At 38.2% G+C, this 15,023-nt stretch overlaps 1 protein-coding gene across 1 annotated transcript in view; it reads right to left on the bottom strand.

Moving 5' to 3' along the window:
* LOC111610415 (gastrula zinc finger protein XlCGF57.1-like) overlaps positions 1–14,686 on the bottom strand; it is a 28,924-nt gene extending 14,238 nt beyond the window's left edge. Inside the window, exon 1 of the mRNA XM_023344603.1 lies at positions 13,564–14,686. Within this exon, the coding sequence (XP_023200371.1) occupies positions 13,564–14,671 (1,108 nt within the window). The 5' untranslated portion in view covers positions 14,672–14,686. The remainder of the gene's footprint in view (positions 1–13,563) is intronic.
* Positions 14,687–15,023: the final 337 nt, after the last annotated feature.

Genomic DNA, 15,023 nt, shown 5'->3' with positions numbered 1-15,023 from the left:
GATCTATAAGAGATGATCTGTTCAAACTGGTGGCGAAAGCGATTCGTCTAGCTCTAACTACCTCCGATCCAGAAGTTACGACCCTTTACAGTTAAGAAGCAATCAGCTGAGTAGCCTTCGCAGCTGCATAATTCCAATAACCACTTCTGTTAACGGTAGCTCGCTTTCTAAAATATAACTCACTCTTGGAACCGGCTAGATTAATTTTAGTGACTTGGATATAACTCCCAGGGTCATTATTTACACTCACCAAAGGAAATTACGAAGCCTCCTATTTACTGGAATCATGTACATTAGTTTTACCTCAATTAAAAGAACTGAAAAATGATTAAATGACTCAATTAATTCCAATGTCCACCAACCTCATTAGAATTTTATATTATAAATTTATTAAGCAAGCTTAAGCAGGGATAGGTGACATACAAATCAATAATCAATCGTATATAATTCGAGAGCAGTATAATAAAATCCACATGTATAACCATACTATCCTGTCTCTTTTCCCTAACTTATGTCGCAAATTCTGAGATAGATTTTTAGGGAGCAGATTCAACTCACACCCAGTTGTTAATGGATCTTTAGCAACAGGAACATCCAGAAGCCTTGGTCAGAGTCTTTGTCCTCGTATGGAAAAATCCTCCTTAGAATAGATGCAAAGCAGAATGGGTCCAAATCCTTCGAAAACCCAGCTCCTTTATCCCTTCAGGACCTTTGTCTTTTCTCCAAGTCTGTTGCAATATTTGGGTTGAGGCATGACCGACGGTCGAATCAGGAACCAGGGTTTGGGCATCAGGTTCTTGTCCCTTCTTGGCGGCACGGAGTTTCGACTTCCCCGTGGTTCCGAGCTGCGGACCTCTGCTGTTTTTCAATCTGCTTCCCCGTGTTGACTCTTCTCCAACGTCGCGGACTAAGAACAACTGCTTCCTCTTTTCATCGCTCTTTTATACTTTTCTCCACCATATGTGTGTGCGGGCAGTCTGATCTACGTGACACGTGACTTCCTGACCAACTGCTGACTCTGGTGGAAAACCCCGTCGGCACCCACCCTGTTTGCTGAGTAACTGGAAAGCCCCTTCTTTCCCCAACTTGCAACATATCAGCAGAGCCTCACTCATCCTGCTGATTCTAACATTATAACTTCCTCTCTTTTCTATAACTCTCTGTCATCTGTTACAAATCATTAAGCACATTCAACTTGTATAAAACATTTGAATCACTTTTCAAATTATCATAGCTTTGATATTAATTAAGAATTAATCACATTCCTTACTTATTATAATCATTACCATATTCATTACATTGTTGTAATCATTACAAATCATTAGTCAGAAGTACATTTCAGAAAGTTATTTAGTGATTACCTATACCCATATTACCGATTGTATTCATACATATTCAACTTAATTATTATTTTAATCAAATCACAAGATTGCTTTATTTCTCTCGGGCCTTTATGCCCTTTTTCTGCGTGTACCTGGAAAGATCTCACAACCCCATGCCAGTTTTCTTGACATCCGTAAGGACTCAGAGAAACTTAAGAACCTCCCTGATCTACGGCAAAGATTGAAGGCCGTCTGGTTTTCGTCTCAGTAAAAGGGCGGACCACTTAGTGCTCATCGCTGTCTGATACGGGCGCCGAAAAGTCTCTTCCCCCATCGGAATGTTACTTTTATTGCTCTGTCTTCAGAGGGGGGGAGAGGGCCCTGCTTGTCTGATGCCTGCTTATTCAGCTCCTTACCGCATCTCAGACGAAAACTGTTCCAAATACAACCCCTGGCAAAAAGTATGGACTCACCAGTCTTGGATGAGCACTCATTCAGACATTTCATGCTGTAAAACAAACTCAGATCAAAAACATGATACAATATTAAGGTCGTTCCAAAGTGCAACTTGTTGGCTTTCAGGAACACTCAAAGAAATGAAGAGAAACTATTGTGGGAGTCAGTGAATGATACTTTAATTGACCAAGCACAGGGAAATAAATATGGAATCACTCAATTCTGAGGAAAAAAGTGTGGAATCACTCAAATTGGAGGTAGAAAAAAAAGGACACACCCAGTCTATTTCCTTTCCCTAAATGGACACCTGCCCCAGATTAGATGTGCCCGTTAGTGTGCAGTTCAAAACACCTGCAGTCATGACACCTTGGAGGGCTGCTGGACGAAGTGGAGTGGTGAGAACCATGGCTCCAACAAGAGAAATGTCCCTTGAAACAAAAGAGAGGATTGTGAAACTTCTTGAGGAAGGTAACCCTTCACGCATGGTTGCTAAAGATGTGGGCTGTTCACAGTCAGCTGTATCCAAGATATGGACCAAATACAAACAGCATGGAATGGTTGTTAAAGCCAAGCGTACTGGTAGACCAAGAAAGACATCAAAGCGTCAAGACAAACAACTTAAGGCCATTTGTCTTGAAAACCGAAAAAGTACAACTAAACAGATGAAGCATAAATGGGAGGAAGTTGGAGTCAATGTATGTGACCGAACCGTAAGAAATCGCCTAAAGGAGATGGGATTTCAATACAGGAAAGCTAAACGAAAACCAGCATTGACACCTAAACATAAAAGAACGAGACTCCAATGGGCTAAGGAGAGGCAATCATGGACTGTGGATGACTGGATGAAAGTTGTCTTCAGTGATGAGTCAAGAATCTGCATTGGACAAGGTGATGATGCTGGAACTTTTGTTTGGTGCCGTTCCAGTGAGATTTATGAAGAGGCCTGCCTGAAGAAAACAACCAAATTTCCACAGTCCTTGATGATATGGGGCTGCATGTCAGGCAAAGGCACTGGGGAGATGACTGTGGTTAATTCTTCTATCAATGCACAAGTTTACATTGACATTTTGGACAGTTTTCTCATCCCTTCAATTGAACAGATGTTTGGTGATGATGAAATAATTTTCCAAGATGACAATGCATCGTGCCATCGGGCAAAAACAGTGAAGGCATTCCTTGAAGAAAGACACATTCAGTCGATGTCATGGCCTGCAAATAGTCCAGATCTCAACCCAATTGAAAACCTGTGGTGGAGATTGAAAAAAATGGTCCACAAGAAGGGTCCAACCAGCAAAGCTGATCTGGCAACTGCTATCAAAGAGAGTTGGCACCAAATTGATGCAGAATACTGTTTGTCACTCATCAAGTCCATGCCTCACAGACTGAAAGCTGTTATAAAAGCCAAAGGTGGTGCAACTAAATACTAGTGATGTATTTTGAATGGTCTTTTGTTTATGCGTTTTTCATGATTCCATACTTTTTTCCTCAGAATTGAGTGATTCCATATTTATTTCCCTGTGCTTGGTCAATTAAAGTATCATTCACTGACTCCCACAATAGTTTCTCTTCATTTCTTTGAGTGTTCCTGAAAGCCAACAAGTTGCACTTTGGAACGACCTTAATATTGTATCATGTTTTTGATCTGAGTTTGTTTTACAGCATGAAATGTCTGAATGAGTGCTCATCCAAGACTGGTGATTCCATACTTTTTGCCAGGGGTTGTAAGAGTATTGAATATAACTGTTACACATGTCGTAGATTAACTGTATTAAGCACTAAAATTAATCATTTTTCCTTAACACTAGACAATGTCAAACATTGAGAAGTTTAAGTTATTGTTATCAAACCTTATCAAATACGGAGTTTTGAAGCCAAAAATACCTCAGAAATATACAGAGCCAACCATGAGAATCAACTCGTTTAAAGTTTAAACTCAGTTTCAAACAAACACAAAGACCCTATAAATGTTGGGCTGTTGAACTGGACCATTCAAGCTAATTTTCTATTAGCAGCTTTACAAATCTTTTACATAACATTACCAAGACACATTAAAACAAACCTTTATCTTGGCGTTTTTCTATTCTTCCTTTCTTTTCTCCCTCCCTGAAGGATAAGTCCTTTTTGGAGACATTTTGCTGACTTGTCTTCTGACCGGAGCTTTTCACGTTTGGATGAGGCTCATGTTACCAGCGAAGCGTGCGGTACCTACCGCGGCCACCAGGGGCCGCCAAGAGCATATTGTTTCTTTCTATCAATAAAAAAATAATTTCTACATACATTATCAAATATATATATTATTGTAAAAACAAACCACTTAATAGTGACATTGTGTGGTTTTGATATTATGACAGAAATTATTACTAAGAAAAATAAATAAAATCAGCTCCACTGAGGGGGCCCCCTAGTGGCCCTGGGCCCCTAAGCGGCTGCTTAGTTTGCTATGCCTTGTGCCGGCTCTGGCAATCAAAGCAGGAAAATTAATTTGTGGTGAATCTTGCATTTTCCTTCAAGTACAAATCCATTTTATTTCATTTGAAAAGATTTTAATCAGAGTAAAACTGGTTAATATAATTTGAAAGAAAACTCAATCTCATTTTACTTTAAAGACAAAACTATCAAATACTTTTTTGCAGATTTAAAAAAAACAACACTCAATTCTTTACATTCTAGTTTTGATTTTAAAAACTTTTAAAATAAACCCCACTAACTCTCTCTATGGTACAGAATAATACAAATCAATCCCTCAAGTCCAATCTTGTGAGAATGTTCTGGAAGGGAGTCCATGTCCGGTCAAACTCTGTTAATGCATGAAATAGTCAGTGGGCCCCCAAGCCTCTTCATCTATCAGCATCAGTACTGGCACTCCTCAGGGCTGTGTGCTGAGCCCTCTGCTCTTCATGTTGTACACACACAACATACAGTTTGACATAAACAGTAAGTTAATACAATAACATACAGTTTATCATTATTGTTTATTGATACAGAATATACCAGAAAAATAAAACATCAATGAAGGAAAATGTGTCATGGTTGCACATCTCCAAGTATCCAAATGATCACATTTAACAAATACAACAATTTTCAGCTTTATAGACATGAAACCCCTCCAGTCTTTCATTCTAGGTTTAAACCAAATCAGTTCTATAGTGAACCTCAACATAGGACATGTATGGAAAATACTTCTACAGCTTTTCACCTGTGTGAATCCTCATGTGATGAGTTAAATTCTGTTTTCGACTAAAACCTTTTCCACAGTTCACACATGAAAACGGCTTTTCACCTGTGTGAATCATGTGCCGAGTTAAATCCTGTTTTTGACTAAAACTTTTTCCACAGTTCACACATGAAAACGGCTTTTCACCTGTGTGAATCCTCATGTGCCGAGTTAAATCCTGTTTTTGACTAAAACTTTTTCCACAGTTCACACATGAAAACGGCTTTTCACCAGTGTGAGTCATCATGTGAAGAGTTAAAACCTGTTTTTGACTAAAGCGTTTTCCACAGTTCACACATGAAAACGGCTTTTCATCATTATGAATCATCATGTGCCGAGTTAAATTCCGTTTTACACTAAAACTTTTTCCACAGATCACACATGAAAACGGCTTTTCACCTGTGTGAGTCATCATGTGCCGAGATAAATCCTGTTTTTGACTAAAACTTTTACCACACGTCACACATGAAAACGGCTTTTCACCAGTGTGAGTCATCATGTGCCGAGTTAAATCCTGTTTTTGACTAAAACTTTTTCCACAGTTCACACATGAAAACGGCTTTTCACCAGTGTGAATACTCATGTGATGAGTAAAATGTTGTTTTCGACTAAAACTTTTTCCACAGTTCACACATGAAAACGGCTTTTCACCTGTGTGAATCCTCATGTGCAGAGTTAAATTATGTTTTAGACTAAAACTTTTTCCACAGTTCACACATGAAAACGGCTTTTCAACTGTGTGAATCCTCATGTGCCGAGTTAAAACCTGTTTGTGACTAAATCTTTTTCCACAGTTCACACATGAAAACAGCTTTTCACCAGTGTGAATCCTCATGTGCACAGTTAAATTCTGTTTTAGACTAAAACCTTTTCCACAGTTCACACATGAAAACGGCTTTTCACCCGTATGAGTTCTCATATGACCATCAAAAACAGATTTGAAAGCAAAACACTTTTTACAGATGTCACATGAGAAAGGTTTTCTTCTTTCCTGATTTTGGTTCTCAGCTTCAGCAGCTTCCTGGAAGATGACTTGGTTCCTGTTTGGTTCTGATTCAGTGTGGTCTGTTTGCTCATCAACAGGAAACACCATGCAGGTATCAGTCTCCTGTTTTAATTCAATCTGTTCTTCAGCCTGACTGCAGTAAACTTCTTTCTCTTCCACTTTTATCTGATGATCTTCTGGCTCTTCCTGTTCTTGTTTCACCTGCACAGGTTCTAAATCCTCCTGGTCCAGAGTGGATCTCCTCTCCTGCTTTTCACCTGTGTGACGCCTCATGTGGTTAGTCAAACTATCTTTGCGACTAAAGATTTTTCCACAGTTCATACATGAATATGGCTTTTCACCAGTGTGAATCATCATGTGCCGAGTTAAATCCCGTTTTTGACTAAACATTTTTCCACAGTTCACACATGAAAACGGCTTTTCACCATTATAAATCATCATGTGTTGAGTTAAATCCTGTTTTTGACGAAAACGTTTTCCACAGTTCACACATGAAAACGTCTTTTCACCAGTGTGAATCAACATGTGTCGAGTTAAATTCCGTTTTACACTAAAACTTTTTCCACAGTTCACACATGAAAACGTCTTTTCACCAGTGTGAATCAACATGTGCCGAGTTAAATTCCGTTTTACACTAAAAAACTTTCCACAGGTCACACATGAAAACGGCTTTTCACCAGTGTGAATCATCATGTGCTGAGTTAAATCCTGTTTTTGACTAAAACATTTTCCACAGTTCATACATGAAAACGGCTTTTCACCTGTGTGAATCCTCATGTGCCGAGTTAAATCCTGTTTTTGACTAAATCTTTTTCCACAGTTCACACATGAAAACGGCTTTTCACCAGTGTGAATCCTCATGTGCCTAGTTACATGCTTTTTTTGACTAAAACTTTTTCCACAGTTCACACATGAAAACGGCTTTTCACCAGTGTGAATCCTCATGTGCCGAGTTAAATACTTTTTTTGACTAAAACTTTTTCCACAGTTCACACATGAAAACGGCTTTTCACCTGTGTGAATCATCATGTGCTGAGTTAAATCCTGTTTTTGACTAAAACATTTTCCACAGGTCACACATGAAAACGGCTTTTCACCCGTATGAGTTCTCATATGAGCATCAAAAACAGATTTGAAAGACAAACGCTTTTTACAGATGTCACATGAGAAAGGTTTTCTTCTTTCCTGATTTTGGTTCTCAGCTTCAGCAGCTTCCTGGAAGATGACTTGGTTCCTGTTTGGTTCTGATTCAGTGTGGTCTGTTTGCTCATCAACAGGAACCACCATGCAGGTATAAGTCTCCTGTTTTAATTCAATCTGTTCTTCAGCCTGACTGCAGTAAACTTCTTTCTCTTCCACTTTCATCTGATGATTTTCAGGCTCTTCCTGTTCTTGTTTCACCTGCAGAGGTTCTAACTCCTCCTGGTCCAGAGTGGATCTCCTCTCCTGGTTATAAACGTTACACTTCAGGGAATCTGGACAAGAAAATAGAGCAAAAGAGCAATTGTTAACTTTACTGAAGTAAATAGGAGAAATTGTTCATCGTTTAAAACAGCAAGGAACAAAAAACCCACTTGAAAATTCAAGAGCGCAGACAGAGATACAGATCAGTCGATATATCCAGCTGACATTTGGAGAATTCTCAAGTGAACAGATGTAAAAAATATATTTTATTTATTACAAAATTAATTGTAGTCGGGATCATTGTTCATATTTAACAGTAAAATGTATTATTTCAAGATATTTATTTCTATTACTTTGAATTATATTAAAATTTTATTGTAGTCCACTTTATATTTTTATGGTTTATTTATAAACATGAGTTTATTTGTAGGTTAATAGCTGTTTAGTTTTTGTTCCTTTGTTATTAACTTTTCTAAGTTAGACATTAAGAACTGTGGGTCCATTTTCTGTAAGTATAGGGACTGGTATAGGACCAGCATGCACTGGGTTGGGCCTGTTGGTTTTGACCAGAGCAGGAGAGGAAACAATGAAAAGTAGTGATGGTGAGATGCAGCTTCATGAAGCCCTGAGGAACTCCATCCAATCATTCGACTCATGAGCCGATGCACCGCGGTGCTTCATTTGCTCTACTGTGACATCAACTGGACAATATATGTAAAATAGGCAACGTGAAAACAACATGAAGCTTTACAATGAATAAACAAGTTTAAAATGTTTGTGATTCTGATACATAAATTCTGATGAATCTGGTTGTATGAAACAATGGCTGGATCCAAAAGAAAACTAGAAACAAAAAGAAAAGAGGGTTGTGATTGGCTTGTTACTCGCTATGTCACCAGGGACAACGATTTATTACTAAAAAATAAAAACTTTAACTGCTCAGGTTTAGGTGGGTTCTCTGTCTTACCCGCTTCATTACTCGACACATCACTAATGAAAAGTTTGATCTTTGTTATTTGCTTGTCAAACTGGGAGAAATAAACTATAAAAGCAATCTTCAAGGTTTTTGAACTTCTTTTACCTTCGTACGAAGCATCACCTCAGTGCAGCAGTCAGTGTTGGGTAGTAACGGATTACATGTAACGACGTTACGTAATTTAATTACAAAAAAAGAGTAACTGTAATTCGCTACAGTTAAAATGAGAAAATGTGTAATTCAGTTACAGTTACTTCCGAAAATATTAAGAATTACAAATTTAGTTACATTTTTTAAAAAATATGAACAAAAACCTTTGTGAAATATGTAACGATATTTTTATTGCTTTGCGCCCTATATCGCCGTTTCCCGCTGCGGCTCCTTGTCTCTATCATATTTGCCAGCCGCAATGCCACTCTGATGGTCCATCCTGTGCTGGCGGAGCCTCCTGGAGGAACAGCAAGCGAGCGGACGGTTCCATTTCAGCTCAAGCAGCGCATCAAAAATGACAACCTTCCAGCACTGGAAATATAAGGAGCATTTCATTTACATATGTGAAAATGGCTCAAATTTAACCGTGCAGTGCAAGAAGTGTTTGCCGGCTATCAAGAACTTGTCCACGTCGAAGCAATCTATGTCAAACCTGAGGAAACATTTAGAGGTAAGTGCAACTCACTGATAGACGAAGCGTATTGTTTTACGAATATTTGACTGTTTGGTGTTGATGCATGACAAACGTTGGAATCTATTCTTTCCCATGAGACATTGTATACAATGTGATAGTGTAATGGTTTTCATGATGAACATAAAGTAAACTAGAAAATTCCTGAAGAAATGTAACGGGGGCCTGCCAAAGTGTGCCCGTCGGTTTGGACCCAGCGTTCTGATGCTAAACATTAGCATCAATGCTAAGCTTAGCTAAATAGTAGTCATTAGCTTGTGGAATTTTATCACTTGCTTCGCAAGTCAGTCAGTCACTACTCTCCTTATGTATTGCTATGGGCAGGCCCCAATTAATGCTACTTTGAACATATAATTATTAATTATAGTATATTTTTCTTCTATCTTTTTTTCTCTCTTTTCAGAGGAAGCATCCAGGCGTTCTTCTGAAAGGCACGTTTAGTCCATCTGATACTCGGGACCCATCGTCCATCTTAATTCTTGATGCACTGTATTGTGCCGTGTTTAATTTTACAAGCAAGGGTGTGCAAAGAAAAAAATCAAGAAAAATAAAATGTGATGTAAAAGTCTTACTTTGCTTATTTATTACTAAACTAGAGCACTTCATTGTCATTGCACATGTATGAAGTAATGAAATGCAGTTTGGCATCTAATCAAGTGCAACGTGTGCAGATTGTACAGCATGCAGTATTTAGAGATAAAATGCAGTTATTCACAGCTAGGGTAAGGAAAGATGGTTGATAGATATGTGCAGCAGAATAAATAAATTACCCCTAGGGAAATGCATGTATGTGCAGAGCCACTGTAGATAGGGCTATACAAGTGCGAATTGAAGAGGAACACTGTACAAATGTTGGGATGGTACAGTAAGGTATGGATAGAGGGGAAGGAAAGACTGGTCTTTGGGAAGAGTTCAATAAGGTGACCGCTGTAGGAAAGAAGTGGTTTCTGAACCTGCTTGTGTTAGTCTGCAAACTGCGTAAATGGTAGAGCCTGGGGGAGGAGCAGAAAAGAGTATGGCCCGATGAGAGGAGTCTGAGAAAATCTTACATGCCTGGTGCTGGCATCTCTTCTTGTGGACCTCCTGTGATTGCCTGTCAGCAATTCCCTCTCAGCTTAGTGCTCTTTTAAGGTTCCCACTCAGTTCTCAAAAATTAAATGTTGAACATGGGTCAATACTCATTAAAACCTCAAAGTAATCAAAAGTAATTAGTTACATTACTTTTTAAAAGTAATCGAAAAAGTTACACTACAATTACATTTTAAACAAGGTAACTTGTAACTGTAACGGATTACATTTTTAAAGTAACTTACCCAACACTGGCAGCAGTGGCTTGTTGACTGAACTTTTATAGGATGTTTGGTTTGACAAACAATCGCCACTACAATTTATTTATTACAAATTATTACATTTTACAGCTACTAACACACTATTATTGTTTCATGCTGTTTGCTTTACTAACCTTGCGCTGCATTGTTCACATTTCTCCTGTTTTCAAAAGTAAGTTTGATTAGTTAGTTAAAGGAGGAAAAGCCATAAAAGGTCATTTTCTCTCTACATCAATAAGCCATTTTCACAGCGTAATTGTGATTCCTGCGTTCATTTACCGGTTAACAAAACATTTATACGGGAAAAGAACATTTACTAAAATGATCCTCATACAGAAAGGTGCAGACATTTAGACCTTAACCTGCATCCAAACGCTGGTGGTTCCTACCTATTCGGTGTAAGATTATCTGGGGCCTCCGGGAGAAATCCAGCAGTCTGCGATGATCATCCATCTCTTCCTCCGACTTGACGATGATTTCTTTAAACTCTGTGAATGTTTCTTCAGCAGCAGTTAACGGCTCGTTGATAAACTCGTTTAGAGAAACAGTCGAACATTCAACCAAACAGACCATGCGCCATTTTCTTTGTCTTCTTCTTCTTCTTCTTCTTTGAGATTTTATGACTGTCGTTCATTCATGTCATTGCATTACCGCCACCTTGTGGATCTTACGATCATCACATCTAAAGATTTCTCATACAGTGCCAGTTCTCTTTGAAAGACGTAAAATCTTTTCTTCCACTTTATCTAAATAAAACAAATACAATATTAGTATTCCAGTTTTCCACAAATCCAAAGTTAATATTGTCTTCTGATTCGTATCTCCTACATCCCGCAACATGTTTCACAGTTTCTTCACTCCACCAGATCAGAACCTTTCCTATAGTTTCCGTATATCCACAATGATCGCTGCTGCTTTGTTCGGAGTTACCGCTGGTTCCGCCCATCCTGTGGCTTATTGAGAGCCGATCAGCACCGGCTTGTTCACTGAATTGTGCGGTGCTGGTGGTCGAGTGTAAAAGACTTTTACCGGTTTTATCTATTTGATTTTTCTACCGGTATTTTAATAATAGTTTGTATTTTTTTCTTTTTTAGCTCTGAGGATTGAAGGTGGTGCGTTTGGCCCAGATGGTGGCGCCCCCTGTTGCTGTGGCTGTCCCGTGATCAACATAAATCGATTGAGGGAAATCCAACGAGTGTGTGACGTCACGGTGTTTGGTGATTCTTTGCTCGGGAGCCTCCGATCCAGAACCTGTCAGCACCTACCGCCAAGCCTCGGCAACTCAGCTTAGTTTTTCCTAACTTCTTCTCATCTACATAGAGGTATTATTTAATTTTACTGTTTTTATTTTAATAAATTATTATAACTTTGAAACAGTGTCTATTGCAATTCACTCTAAATTTCCCCTCTCGCTGCTCCTCTTTTTATTCAGACTTGGGAAACCCTAGTTACAGAAGTTAACAGCTGCTAGAAAAAGCAAATTAAAGTAAGATAAATGAGTACATATGAAAATAAGAAATTTAAAATCTAACAAATAGCTAAAAATGCAATTTATACCATGTGAGTCTTTCTCCCCTACAATGTGGACCGGTACCAGTACTGGACTGATTCTGATCCTTCAAATGATTTTAACATAACTTAGAAGTTGATGTAAAAATAATGTTTGTTTTGGCCACAAAATGATTATGCTCAGCAGCAAACAACAAATCACCAACTACAGCATAGAGCAGCTCATCCATGTAGCAGCTATGTAGCCTGACGTAAAAACATTTTACTAGACAATGTCAAACATTGAGAAGTTTAAGTTATTGTTATCAAACCTTATCAAACACGGAGTTTTGAAGCCAAAAATACCTCAGAAATATACAGAGCCAACCATGAGAATCAACTCGTTTAAAGTTTAAACTCATGTTCACACAAACACAAAGACCCTATAAATGTTGGGCTGTTGAACTGGACCATTCAAGCTCATTTTCTGTTAGCAGCTTTACAAATCTTTTACATGACATTACCAAGACACATTAAAACAAACCTTTATCTTGGCTATTTTCTATTCTTCCTCTTTTCTCCCTCCCTGAAGGATAAGTCCTTTTTGGAGACATTGTTTTGCTGACTTGTCTTCTGACCGGAGGTTTTCACGTTTGGATGAGGCTCATGTTACCAGCGAAGCGTGCGGTACCTACCGCGGCCACCAGGGGCCGCCAAGAGCATATTGTTTCTTTCTATCAATAAAAAAATAATTTCTACATACATTATCATATATATATTATTGTAAAAACAAACCACTTAATAGTGACATTGTGTGGTTTTGATATTATGACAGAAATTATTACTAAGAAAAATAAATAAAATCAGCTCCACTGAGGGGCCCCCTAGTGGCCCTGGGGCCCTTAGTGGCTGCTTAGTTTGCTATTGCCTTGTGCCGGCTCTGGCAATGAAAGCAGGAAAATTAATTTGTGGTGAATCTTGCATTTTCTTTAAAGTACAAATCCATTTTATTTCATTTGAAAAGATTTTAATCAGAGTAAAACTGGTTAATATAATTTGAAAGAAAACTCAATCTCATTTTATTTTAAAGACAAAAATATTGCAAATATTTTTTTGCAGATTTAAAAAAAAACCCACTCAATTCTGTACATTCTAGTCTTGATTTTAAAAGCTTTTAAAATAAACCCCACTAACTCTCTCTATTGTACAGAATAATACAAATCAATCCCTCAAGTCCAATTTTGTGAGAATGTTCTGGAAGGGAGTCCATGTCCGGTCAAACTCTGTTAATGCATGAAATAGTCAGTGGGCCCCCAAGCCTCTTCATCTATCAGCATCAGTACTGGCACTCCTCAGGGCTGTGTGCTGAGCCCTCTGCTCTTCATGTTGTACACACACAACATACAGTTTGACATAAACAGTAAGTTAATACAATAACATACAGTTTATCATTATTGTTTATTGATAAAGAATATACCAAAAAAAAACAAGAAAGCATCTCTGAAGGAAAATGTGTCATGGTTGCACATCTCCAAGTATCCAAATTATCACATTTAACAAATACAACAATTTTCAGCTTTATAGACATGAAACCCCTCCAGTCTTTCATTCTAGTTTTAAACCAAATCAGTTCTATAGTGAACCTCAACATAGGACATGTATGGAAAATACTTCTACTGCTTTTCACCTGTGTGACGCCTCAAGTGGTGAATTAAACTCACCTTGTGACGAAAACTTTCTCCACAGTTCACACATGAAAATGGTTTTTCACCAGTGTGAATCATCATGTGCTGAGTTAAATTCCGTTTTACACTAAAACTTTTTCCACAGTTCACACATGAAAATGGTTTTTCACCAGTGTGAATCATCATGTGCCGAGTTAAATGCTGTTTTTGACTAAAACTTTTTCCACAGTTCACACACGAAAACAGCTTTTCACCAGTGTGAATCCTCATGTGCTGAGTTAAATTCTGTTTTAGACTAAAACTTTTTCCACAGTTCACACATGAAAATGGTTTTTCACCAGTGTGAATCATCATGTGCCAAGTTAAATCCTGTTTCTGACTAAAACTTTTTCCACAGTTCACACATGAAAAAGGCTTTTCACCTGTGTGAATCCTCACGTGTCGAGTTAAATTCAGTTTTACACTAAAACTTTTTCCACAGTTCACACATGAAAACGGCTTTTCACCAGTGTGAGTCCTCATGTGATGAGTAAAATTCTGTTTTTGACTAAAACTTTTTCCACAGTTCACACATGAAAACGGCTTTTCACCAGTGTGAATCCTCATGTGCCGAGTTAAATCCTGTTTTTGACTAAAACTTTTTCCACAGTTCACACATGAAAACGGCTTTTCACCAGTGTGTATCCTCATGTGCCGAGTTAAATACTTTTTTTGACTAAAACTTTTTCCACAGTTCACACATGAAAACGGCTTTTCACCATTGTGTATCCTCATGTGCTGAGTTAAATCCCGTTTTTGACAAAAACTTTTTCCACAGTTCACACATGAAAACGGCTTTTCACCAGTGTGAATCCTCAAGTGCCGAGTTAAATCCCGTTTTACACTAAAACTTTTTCCACAGTTCACACATGAAAACGGCTTTTCACCTGTGTGAATCATCATGTGCTGAGTTAAATCCCGTTTTTGACAAAAGCTTTTTCCACAGTTCACACATGAAAACGGCTTTTCACCAGTGTGAATCATCATGTGCCGAGTTAAATCCTGTTTTTCACTAAAACTTTTTCCACAGTTCACACATGAAAACGGCTTTTCACCAGTGTGAATCATCATGTGCCGAGTTAAATTCCGTTTTACACTAAAACTTTTTCCACAGTTCACACATGAAAATGGCTTTTCACCAGTGTGAATCATCAAGTGCTGAGTTAAATCCCGGTTTTGACTAAAACTTTTTCCACAGTTCACACATGAAAACGACTTTTCACCAGTGTGAATCATCATGTGCCGAGTTAAATTCCATTTTACACTAAAACTTTTTCCACAGTTCACACATGAAAACGGCTTTTCACCAGTGTGAATCCTCATGTGCAGAGTTAAATTCTGTTTTTGACTAAAACTTTTTCCACAGTTCACACATGAAAACGGCTTTTCACCCGTATGAGTTCTCATGTGAATATCAAAAGCA

This window comes from Xiphophorus maculatus, chromosome 13 (genome assembly GCF_002775205.1).
Source record: "Xiphophorus maculatus strain JP 163 A chromosome 13, X_maculatus-5.0-male, whole genome shotgun sequence".
In the NCBI taxonomy this organism is placed as follows: Eukaryota; Metazoa; Chordata; class Actinopteri; order Cyprinodontiformes; family Poeciliidae; genus Xiphophorus; species Xiphophorus maculatus.
Note: the sequence above shows the minus strand (reverse complement) of the source record. Positions and strands in the feature narration are given on the sequence as shown.